General features: G+C 36.6%; 1 protein-coding gene across 2 annotated transcripts in view; it reads left to right on the forward strand.

Annotated features, from left to right (window-relative positions):
* Positions 1-8,874: 8,874 nt before the first annotated feature.
* The window catches only part of Kcnk2 (potassium two pore domain channel subfamily K member 2), a 191,740-nt gene continuing 188,544 nt past the window's right edge, over positions 8,875-12,070 (forward strand). For both annotated transcript variants that reach the window (XM_040277180.2, XM_078022807.1), the window contains exon 1: positions 8,875-9,229. In XM_040277180.2, coding sequence (XP_040133114.1) covers positions 9,196-9,229 — 34 coding nt within the window. In that variant the 5' untranslated portion in view covers positions 8,875-9,195. The remainder of the gene's footprint in view (positions 9,230-12,070) is intronic.

Here is a 12,070-nt window from a genome sequence, read left to right on the forward strand (position 1 = left end):
AGATAGGAGGCCAGGGAAGGCCGGGGCAAAGCTTCTTTGATATTTCTCCCCGTTAAGAACATGGCTCTGAGAGAAAGCACTGGATTAGTAATAGTGGTTCTGTTAGGCAACATCACAATGAATTAGAGTCTAAAGTTAGTCTTAAAGAGGTCTGAAGACATGTGCACGGCAAACTTGACTCAAGTGACTCTGCTATAAATTATCCATGTGACCTTGGCCAGGACATGTCATTTTTCTGGGCTCAGTATTTGGCTTTGTTTTTTCCTCTATCATTCTTTTATTCTTTATATCTAAGACAAAATTAATTAGCTTGTAGATATGATTCCATTCATTTATTCACTGAACAAATAAATGTGTACTGATCATCTACTTTTGTGCCAGGCTATGGATCAGATGCCAATAATTCATTGTCAAACAAGACCAGACTGGCCTTGGAGTTTAAAGTCTAGTTGGAAAAGAGATGTGTACATCAAAAGCCATAAAAACAAAGGAAAAGTTATAAATATAATAATTTCAAAGGGTAGAACTTCTTTGAGCTATGTAGGCATTTAAAAAGGGGAATTGAGCTAGTTTACCAGGGGTATTGTATTTTGTGCAAGGGATAATTTAGAAAAATAAATGACCACATTTTTTTTCCCTCACTCAAAAGTTGTTTTATTGAGTCGCATGGGGAAAATATTATGTTCTTATTTCATGATAGGAAGAAAAAGATTTTTGTAGGAGGTTATATTAGAACTTTTTGTGGGTATAAACACAGTTTTGTTAGGAAAAGCTATGCTTTAAAGGTCTAGTATAGGTGGAACACCTCTTGTGAGAGAGAAAATGGACATTTGTGCATGGAAGGGTGTGGATTTGGAGGACCAAAGGGTAGATGGAGAGGCAGGGTCACATGTGTCCTGTAAAGATTCCTTAAATTTAAACCTAGGAAAGTCCCACAAATCAAGGTTTAAAAGTTGGGGGTGGAGTGGGAAGTAGGTAGGACTGTGGATTATTATAATACTATGATATTGGATTTAAGGTTAAGTTCAATAAAATTTCTGTGGGGCAATTGGGTCCAGCAAACATCTGAGTTATACTATAGTTTACCTTCTATGCTACAGTAAGTAGAAGACTGCTGAAGAGAAAATTGGTCTTGCTTTTTCAGCAATTAAAATGGTACCCAGTGTCTCTGATGACTCTTTCTATGCTTTTATTTTTGCCTCCATGTGGCCTTTGCATGCCACCTGCCGCAATAGCATCTTCTCTTATATGTACACTTCCTTTCACAGTCACTGTGGGAATAGATGGATAAAAGCATCACTGGTTGATCCCCAGGCAAACACTTTAAGAGGCATGGATATACCTTTTACTTATTTCTCAGCAAGAATAAGTCCCATTTGCCTACAGCAGTGCCTTTGAAAATTAGTTTTTCCCTCTTCCTTGATTCTTCTCTTTCCCTCAAACGAAGTACCTATATTCAAGTTCTCATCTTAGATGTGCTTTTTGGAGATGATGGGGGTAGTCAGAGGAAGACAAATTCTAAGATCTGTGCTTATTTGCAAAGAAGCAATATGGATATATCTTTCTATCTTTTCATCCCAGAATTTGTTCAGTACTTTGGAATTCATAAAGTCATGTGATTATTGCATCTATCCTTAAAATTATTGTGAGAATAAGAATTGTTAGTCCCACTGTGCAGATGGAGAAATTAAGGCTCAAGGTGGAAAAGTGGCAAGGGACTTGTGCAGTGTCACATAGAAGTTGCCAAATGGGGCTAAAATTAGTTGTTCCATTCAACACAACCTTCATGGAATGCCTATTGCATGCCAACCCTGGCTCACCACAGGAACACATTGTTCCTTTTCCCCAGGGCACTCTCTCCTTGTTATAAGATCACTTCTTTACTTGATCTGCTCTAGGCTTGATCTTAAGGAAGTGGGATGAAGGATTGAGCCTGCTAGGCTCCAGTGGCCTCAAGGGTAGGACTGGCTGCTAGGACACTCCTTATTGCTTCCTTATTGGCCTAGAGGGCCAGAGGCCCAATCCTTTATCCTTCACTTCGGGGGTGACATCATTTCAGCCTTTATTTCACTCTTTACTCCTCCTGCCCCAACAGCTGAAGATCCAAGGGCCAACCATTTTAAAAAGATACCTTATCAAAAGATTGTTTGGTGGCTTTTATCCCTTAAAACAAGGGTAGTGTTGAAAAGTTGTGATTGAAATTAGATTACATATAGGATTATCTCAAGGTGGGGAGGTTTGGCACCACTCTTCAGTGTTTTGAAGCATATTAACTCTTGCATAGGCTGCAAGTGGATATTAAATGTTACTTCATTCACACATAGAGAATGAGCAAGTACAAATGGTTTGATTTCTGTATCCATAAATCTCATAAAACTTAAGTAAATGAAGCTGACTTAGTTGAAAAAAAAATACTGAATTACCAGACAAATTACTATTCGCACCCTTTTAAAGAATTGAGAAGAAAGATGAAAATCAAGTCACTAAAACAAAATCTATGTATTTTGCTAAATAAGAAGATGTAGAACAAATGCATCAGAAGCTTATCTGATCATCTACCCAATATTACATAATATAGCACAAACATAAAGAACTGTCAGTGGGCATGTATTTTTAAAATTTGTTTGCTAGCTCTGCAGCCAAAACAGAATTTTGGTTTCAAGCCACCACAAAATTTAAGAGTAAAAGTAGTTTAAGCTACAAGTTATGTCTTTGAAGTATTCATCTCATTTACATATAATTTTGAGACTCTGAACTCCTACCTTCCTAATGGATCATTGTTCTTGCTGATAACTTCACAAAGTTTAAAGCTGATTTTCATTTTACAAAATTCAAATTTATAACTTTGCATATTTTTTTCACTAGCAAAAACTAAAGCAAAACCCTTAAACACAAAACAAAACAAAAAAAAGAACAAAGAAAGAAAAAGAAAAAAGCTTTAGGATTTATGTAAAAATCTCTAGAAGAAGTGAGGCAACCTTTATTTACCCATTCTCTTTTACCTTCTGCTTCCTACAAGCCAAAGTTTTCTCTTGGAAGTTGACTCCCCATATTTAAGAATTTATATCTCCTGGTCCCTTTGGGGAAACTGGATCCTATTCTATGTGGTATGTTCTTCTAGAATCTACAATTGGAAATAGTGTGAGAAACCAGGGATTCCAGAAATGTTGCTTGTTTGGCCTCTAAAATCAAATCATGCAGCAGACTCACAGCTAGATCTTAGGTCCAGTGGCAGAGATGGAGGAAGCTACTGAGGATCTGGGAAGCAGGAAAGACTAAGAGAAGATAGACAGGACCAGAAGATGGGTCTGATGCAACACAAATAAATCTATCCAGATACAGCAACAGCATCATAACAATATACGAGACTTCCTCAAATGTGACCATATATAGAATAGAATATAAAAATATGCTGAGCTTTTCGATGAGTGTATTTGCTGAGAACCAATTGAGAGTCTTAAAACAGAGTAATATAGATGTATTTAGAAGACTTAACTTTGACAGCTAAAGAAAGCTATATTTACATCCATTTTTATGCCCTTGGATTAACCACTGGCAGCAAAATCATGCTTTTCTGGAAATTAACAGAATGATCTATCCTAAAATGCCAAGAATAAGATGCTCATGAAGATATGCCTTCCTAGAGGAGAAAAAATAGATCTCTGGATTTCAAAGAGCTTCCCTCCAGGTTGCCTATAGAGTAAACGAAAGCACCAGGGAGACAATAATGCAAGCAGAGAAGCTGAATCAATAAACTTGAAATCCAGAAAACCACAGTGTGGATAATAGTCTTTTGGATAAACAAGCTGAGAATTACAAGTGCTCAATCTTATGATTTTCTTATAATCTTACATTTCCTAGACACTATAGGAAGAGATCTATATAGGAAAATGGCTTGTGTGCTAGAAATCAATAATGTATGGGTTCACAATAAAATTGTTAGGTCAATTATACTTATAAATAGAAAGTTATAAGTGACAAATGTTAAAAGTACTCTGATTTTAAGAATAAGGGACAATTAACTGTGAGATAGAGTTTGCAAGTGTCCACAAGAGTTCCAAATGGAGAGTGGAAGAATTCTTTGGGAGAAAGATGAAACTCTTTTAACAGGTAAAAATCCTTCCAAGAGCTCTTCAATTGTGTGCTTAGCAATTCTAGAATGATCCAGTCATTTCTGCGCTAATTGTTTGTGTTCTGATTGCAGGTCATACATTTTAATTTGTTGATGTAGGTCCAGAATAAATAAAGGTAAAGAGTGTTTCACACAGACAGAGGTTGTCCCAGGGAAATAAATCTCTACACCTGTAGTAATAGATTGATGGCTTCTGGGGTAATTCATACCTGCAGATGTTTTTCAAAATCAGGAAATAATCTAGGCCTGGTGGCACTTGCCTGTAATTGTAGCTACTCTGGAGGTTGAGGCAGGAAGATCACATGTTCAAGGTCAGCCTGGGCAACTTAGCTAAACCCTGTCTCAAAAGAGATTTAAAAAGGGCTATTTGATGTAGCTCAGGAGTACAGTGGCTCTTGATTCAAATTCTAGTACCAGAAAGAAAAAAAGAAAACAAAAATCAGAAAATTTTGCACAAAATCTCAGTCTTCATTTTAAAAATTTGAAATCTGTCCGTATTAGGCACACCATCCTTCAAGGAAAATCATTGGCTGGAGGTGAGTGGACAGTGTACTTTTAATATATTACTTTCTAGTTACCTTATTCTCACCACTCTTTTATATTGAATTAAATCCTTTCAATCACTCATCTCTTACAGCAATGACTTCTGTGACTATTCTTCTACCCAAACAACCATCCTCATTAAAATTACTCCAGAGAGTTGTCAACCAATCTTCCATCTTTTAACAACCTGTTAGCATTTGTTAGCTTTGGTTCCACCATACTTGGTGATTTTATTTGGCTCCCATTATATGTTCCTTATTTCTGGCCATGTTTCCAACTCAACCTCTGACACAAGCACCATATTATGGTGTTTCACCTGTGTTTTCTTGGGACATTTCCTACCCACTCCAATTTGGGACTTGGCTTCCCTTTGCTTTCTGGTTACTGAAAGCTAACTCAAATCTCATAGTCCAAGGGACCTGATAATGTCTGAGGTTCGTCTAAGTAATTAAATATGACAGGCTTCTTATTTTTAATGTGCCTCTGGCTGATTGATGGTATGAATGGCTCTAATTTTCCATGCCAATGTAGAAAGTGAGTACCTTCCTATATTGACTCTGAACTTGACCTTGTATTTAACTTGGGCCAATTCAACCTTTACAAGTCTACTCAGAGGCTTTCAAATAAGCTTGTACATTTCCACTTCTTCTATTGCCTCTGATTGCCTTGAAATCATCCTCAAGCAAGGTTAAGGACATATTTGCTGAAGGGTTATCAAAGACTTGTGCAAGTAAGAGACACAAAGAGAACTTAACTCACCAAGCTGAGGCTATGTTGTACCAGCTTGCAGTCAGCTCATCCCATATTAAAGATCATACGATCCAGCCAAGTTCATCAGTCACCTACATAACATGAAACTTACTGCTTGAATGAGCCTAGACAAGACCAGAGTTATCATGCTGACCCACCAATTGGTGAACAGTAATTAATACCTATTGTTTTCGGCACCTGTGTTTTAGAGTAGGTGTGTTACAGAGCAATGGCTAATTGCTACAGTTTCCCAATTAGTGAGATTTTAATTGTATTTATGATAGACTTTTCTCATGAGAAATGAGCCTATAAGAAAGTAGTTACACACTGAACAATGTGCCAAGAAAATATTCTTATTATATTTTGAAGTTGCCCAGAAGCAAAAAACCAGAAAATAATTGAAGGGTTGCTTTGGGATAGGTTGTTTTGATTTTGGAGAACATAAATATGTCTCCTCTAAAAATTGAACGTGTTCTGGGGACATTCAAACCCAATGTTTGTGTAGTAAGTGGCGTTCCAAGCCCATTTCCACATAGGTAAGAGGATCTCGGGCTGGCATGCAGAAAATATTTCCGACAAACCATCGCATTTACTGTTACTTTGAGGTCTCTATGCAGAAATGTGAGTGGAAATAAGTGCATTAGGGGACCTCAGAAGGTTTGGCAGTGCATTTTAGATGCTTATCTGAGCCACACGAGTTAGGAATCTGGGATGGAAATCTCCTAAGAATAACCATTCTCACGAAATTTCCAATCCCTCTTGTTTTTGGCAGAACTTAAAATTCCGTGGAAATGGCTCATGTCGCAAGACTTCTGTGTGGTGCTGGCCAGCACCAGGAAGGAGAGCAGCCCAGGAAAGGAAAACCAAACCAATGTGGCTGCATGTTTTCACGCCTTTGAAAAGGTTTGGGTTTGGCTCAAACCGGGAAAGAGCACTTGGGGTTTTTATTTTGTGCCAGCTTTTTCAAATACCATTCACCTGACTCATAGAGCTTTGAACATCAGGAGGAAACAAGGGAGTGAATAAATTTTGAATATTCTTGATGTTCAAACATACTTTGAACGAGACTCCTTGCTGAGAGAAAGAACATAATACTACTGGGGCATAATGTTCTCATATGCCCCTTGCTGGGAGTCAGAGAGGCAATGCAATATGTTTGTCATTCATTCAATATGTACTAGTGCAGGTGATACCAAGGTGTATAAGATAAGGCTTTTCCCTTTAGATAGCTCTCACAGCCTAGTAAGAGGGATCAAATTTGCTTGTTCTTTCCCAAATTCTGCTAGGATTCTAGAATCCAGTAAATTCCCGTGTGTCTGTCCTTTTCAGAATAACCTAGCCATTTCATTCATCTATTGTAATATTGTAATATTACTGTACTATTCTAAAGTTGCTGATTTCATTGCCTGGAATGTCCTACCACCTGTTGTCTGCTTGGCAAATTCCAATTTCTACCCAAACCCAGCTTAGACATCCACCTTAACCTTGCTAAACATAATCAATCACTCCTTCATCTTTGCTACCTCTCCATTTTGCACATTTTTGTATATTATGTGTAACATACAAAATTGTGTTCCCAGCACAGAGCCTAGGGCATTGTAGATACTTGGTAACTGGAAATAGATTGCACAATACACCACTATAAAACTTTTTCCCTTCTGTAACACCTGAGCCTTCAATCAACATTATCTCTCAACCTCAGAGTGATCAAACATTTGTCATACCCAGAGTGATTTTTGTCCCAGCAGTTTCCATGTGCTTTCTCTGTCTTCCAGGTCACCCTGTCAGCCTTCTCCTGTGCAAATGTAAAAGGTCAACAAATGCTACCGGCTTAGTACTTTTCCACCAACTGGTGTGATTCTAAGGTGCTAATTTAAAGGGAGCTTAACTCCTATACTCTAGCCCCATTTACAGCGCTCAATTACTTAATGGCTAATATTATGGTAATATTTGAAATTGAAGTACAGAAACTCTTTTCCATGAAGTTTTAACAAGATAAGGATAATCTGATTCTGTTTATTTTATTTTTTTTCAGGTTGCCAGTGGCTGGGTACTTCATCAGATTACAGCACAAGATGGCACTAATGAAGCAAAGGTCCAGGGTTCACATCTTTGTCTGGTCCAATTATCATGACTGTTTTTCACATTCCTTTTTCATTCCCCTAAATCTCAGACAAGTCTCCTACAAATTACTGCAGTTGAGCAAAGGAGTGTCTAGAAAAAAGCATGCAGGAAGGCCTTTGTGAAAATTCCCTCTTATTTCTGCAAAATCCAGCTGACAATTTATGTGCTATTGCTGTGTGTGTGTGTGTGTGTGTGTGTGTGTGTATGTGTGTGATTTTTTTGTATGTGCCTATAACTAAGAGTTTGTCTACCTATCTAACTATCTCTTGTACAATTTGAAAAGCATTCATTGTTTCAGTCAGATGGAAGGATTATGTTACTTGAACACTCGTATTTAATGTATATTATCACATTATTACCATATCAAAACCAGATGTCTAAAATTTGGCCTAGAAATTCCATAATACAGATTGTATTACCTCAGGGTCACCCTACCACCTAATGCTCACTGCTCAGCTGCATTTTGTTAGGGCTTTAATAGGGCAATAATGTGTTTCCACAAGTCTTAGTCTGGTATTAGATGACATGTGGGCTAATTTTGGTGAGTTGAGCAGGCTGGTAGGGGGTTATACAAACCAGAGCAATTTTCTTTCCCAACAATAAGAAAATATGTTAAGAACTATTGCTAATGGAATCTCTCTCTTTCTCTCTTTTGCTGACTTTTACTATCTTTCTCACCTTTTCTCCTCTCTTTCTCCCTTTCATCTTTATCTTTCACTTCTTCACTTAAGTTTGTTGTTGTTTTTACTGTTCCCAAATGTCCCTCAACCTTCCTCCTGAAGCAAAATCTACCTTTAATTACCATTTTTAAAAAATCTCAGCCAAAGCTCCTCAAAGACTTCCTCTTATTTACCTTTCTTACATTGCTTCCGTATGGATGAAATGAAAACAAGCAAGTTCAGAAAGTCGATAACATTTCTGATTTTAAAAATTGTGACCAATGCAATTTAGATAAGGTGGAAAAAAAATAAAAGCCTAAGTGGAATGTAGCCAATGATTCATCTGTCTGCATTAATAGGTTCCAGCAATGGTACTACAGGCACAGAAAGTCTGTTTGCCACTGCACTTAGCAAGCACATGAGCTTAAAAATAAACTTTGACAATGTAGATCTCTTTGTCCTTTCAGGAATGGAAAGCATTATGTACTTCAAAGCACACTAAGCCTGATTTGAAAATATAGTTGGGATTTTGTTACTGTGGCAATTGGGAGGCTCTTCATAATGCACACAGCACATGGATGCTGTGTGTGTAAATAGTACTTGAGCCACAAAACTAGTGAGAATAAATGAGCTGGCAACTTTGATATGTTCATTCATAAGGAAGAAACTTCTGTCTTTTAAGCTCTCTGGTACATCTGGGACATGATTCCTCATTTTAATCAGGGAATTTCCTCCTGAATCAAACTGCAAAAACAGAGGATTTAAGTAGCACATTTTCACTTGCATACAGCAGCGCTTGTTCATTTTGAGTGTTTTTGGACAGGAAATCGATCTACAGGGTAACATTCACATAAAAAAGGAAACAGTATGGGACGATGGCTTGTTAGTACAAGTGACTCTGTTTTGGAAATTACGGACAAGAAACCTTGGAGGAAGAACGGCATTAAAGATCAAAAGCATGATGACTCCTGATGAAAACATCACCAAATGATGAACCCACGAACAAAAAGGAGCTTCTACTGTAAGTCTCTTTGCAATAACCAAGTATCTTATTTGTTTTCAAATTTTCTAGAGTATTCTGAGTAGATTTCCAAGCAAGAATTTGATGTAGAGGCTTCATTATAGACAAGTCTATAATTAAACTCATTGGGTGGTTCCAACAGAGGGTTAGTTACTGAAATTTTTTCCATGACCTTGCAACACTGAAATAAATTGCACGTTAATTTGGGAATGTTTTATATGATAGGCATGTTATATCAGGCTTTTATTGTGGGATGTATTACTTCTGGCAATGCAAAATTGATCAACATATGTATCTGTAAATTCCATTGCATTTGGATTCTGATGATTTGAACGATGCTTACTTTGGTTTCATGTAGTGGTTATTCCTGTAATCAGGATGTTCATGTATAGGCTCACACATATTATTAGTAATTTGGAGAGAATATTAGCTGTTTCCTGAGTGAGTCTTATTTGCGTGGTGGGGAAGAGATAGCTTAGAATCCTGACAATGGGGGAAGTGAAGATATGATAGCTCAAACTAAATCCCTGCTTTTTTTCCTTTTTAAGTTTTCATAGTTTATTTGATAAGTAGTGTTGTTTGAAAATTATTTAAATATCTCTATGTAAATAATAATTTTAGGAATATTGTTGTGCTCTTAGAAATGTGAATCAAGGTAACCAAAATTATAGCCCTATGTAAATATTAAATATAGTAAAGCCCATTTTTGGCATTTGGCATATAGTGCATACTTAGTTTTTGAATGTTGAATAAATTATGGTGTTGGGTAATAGAAAAAAAATCAGGATTATATAGTCATTATTTTATATCAGGGTTTTATTTTTTGGACCTATCCCTGGGTGTGGCTGAATTGTATGTAAAAAAGAATTATACTATTTATTTAATTATAATTATATTATAATAAACAGGTTACATTATAAATTTTTTTCTTTTATAAGAAATTTCTTTAGAAATTGAATTTCCAAGTAATTGTTATTCTTGATTGTTTTCTTTTGAGGTGCAAAAGAGTTTGTCTCACTTACTGTTTATTTGAAAATGTGTCAGAAAGCTTTCGGAGTAACTTGGTACATAAAACAATTAGGTATCAATTTGTCTCCAGTTAGTATGTAAGGTCTTGGTAGTACAAGTTTGAGGCACTGGAGCTTGAAATAAACACTTTTGGAGCCTCCTGTGCTGAGGGTTGGAAGGTAGGCCAAGACACTGGCTAAGTCCTCCATAGGGAGGTCATCTTTTACTTGTAAGGGACATGAAAATAAACTGAGGAGAGGAAAAGACTCTTGGAATCCAATTGAATGTTTCCAAGGTGGACAAAGAAAAGGAATCTAGGGGGAGAGTCTTGGAGAGATTAGGGAAACTCATCAGTTATGCCATCTCCATCTTTATGAAGCCTGATAACACTGTTCTAGAATTCTAATGCTTTCTAGGCTGGGTATAGACATGGCTTCAACGGAATTCATTCCCCTTTGGAAATGAGAATTCTGTACATGTGATTGTTTTGCACCTGATTAGAAATGATGGTGGGATCCATTGGGTAGGAACCCATGGAAGCTGTAGGTAAGCAACAGTTATCATGAATCAAAAATGCTTTTGGATAATTACATGGAACTTTGGGGCAAGTTTAAATTATATCACATATAACATCATATATAAAAATGAATATGCTTAAATTATCCCTTTAGTAGTTTAATTTCATCTTCTACTTAGCGGTATATTTTACAGGTAATTTCTACAGGCATATCTATCAGAATATAATTCTATTTAGAATAAGATAGTTTGTAGGAATTGCCTCAAAGTTCTTTTAGTACTTAGGAGATTGGTTGATATCATCTGCATGAATACTTTTTTAGGCTAAAATCATCTGGATTTATTATGCAGGACACTGGGATCTCAATCAAGAAATGATGCAACATTTGAGATGTCCTAAGGCTGTTGTTTTTTTTTTTTTTCTTAAGGAAAGGGAAGGCATTTGATTACTATATGCTCAATGAAAGTCAAGTAAGTAATGTATGGTAGAATGATTATAATTTTGAGGATTATCTTCAAAGGGAAAATGTAGGTTTAGATAAACCCCCACCCCCAGCAAGAAAAGAGCAGAATGTAATTATTGTTAACAAATGATACCTTGAATTTTTATGGCATGCTATAATTTTTCTAGTTAGTTATTTGATATCAAAAGATCTATAGCTAGAGCTCTCCAAAGATTTGTTATACCAAGAGGAATGTGTTCCCCACTGCTGGTGGTAGATTATCAAAGAGAGAAAAGCAAATATTCTGAGTCAAACACATGTGTGTTGGAATTTCGGATCTGTCACTCATAGACTGTGTGACCTTTGCCAATTACCTAAATGCTAAGCCTCTGGATCTCTATATATAAATGTGTTAACAAATTTTCCTTCTTGGAATTGTTATAAAGATTAAATGAGGGCTGGGGATGTGGCTCAAGTGGTAGCGCGCTTGCCTGGCATGCGTGTGGCCCGGGTTCGATCCTCAGCACCACATACAAAGATGTTGTGTCAGCCGAAAACTAAAAAATAAATATTAAAAATTCTCTCTGTCTCTCTCTCTCTCTGTCTCTGTCTCTCTCTCTCTCTCACCTCTCTCTTTTTTATAAAAAAAAGATTAAATGAGATAATTTATGCCAACTTCCTAGGATATAGTCAGTATATGATAAGGTAGTTAAACTACGTGGGCTTTAGAAACCTTTCTAACTTTCCGTTTCTAATAATTGTAGCTATTTAACCTAATTCCTCAATTGTATTAAATGTTATCCAAAGGTCTAACTTGATAGAAATATCTATTGTCTATTCACAGGACTCCTAAGCCAAGTTCAGTAATGAGTAA

This window comes from Ictidomys tridecemlineatus, chromosome 10, assembly GCF_052094955.1.
Source record: "Ictidomys tridecemlineatus isolate mIctTri1 chromosome 10, mIctTri1.hap1, whole genome shotgun sequence".
In the NCBI taxonomy this organism is placed as follows: domain Eukaryota; kingdom Metazoa; phylum Chordata; class Mammalia; order Rodentia; family Sciuridae; genus Ictidomys; species Ictidomys tridecemlineatus.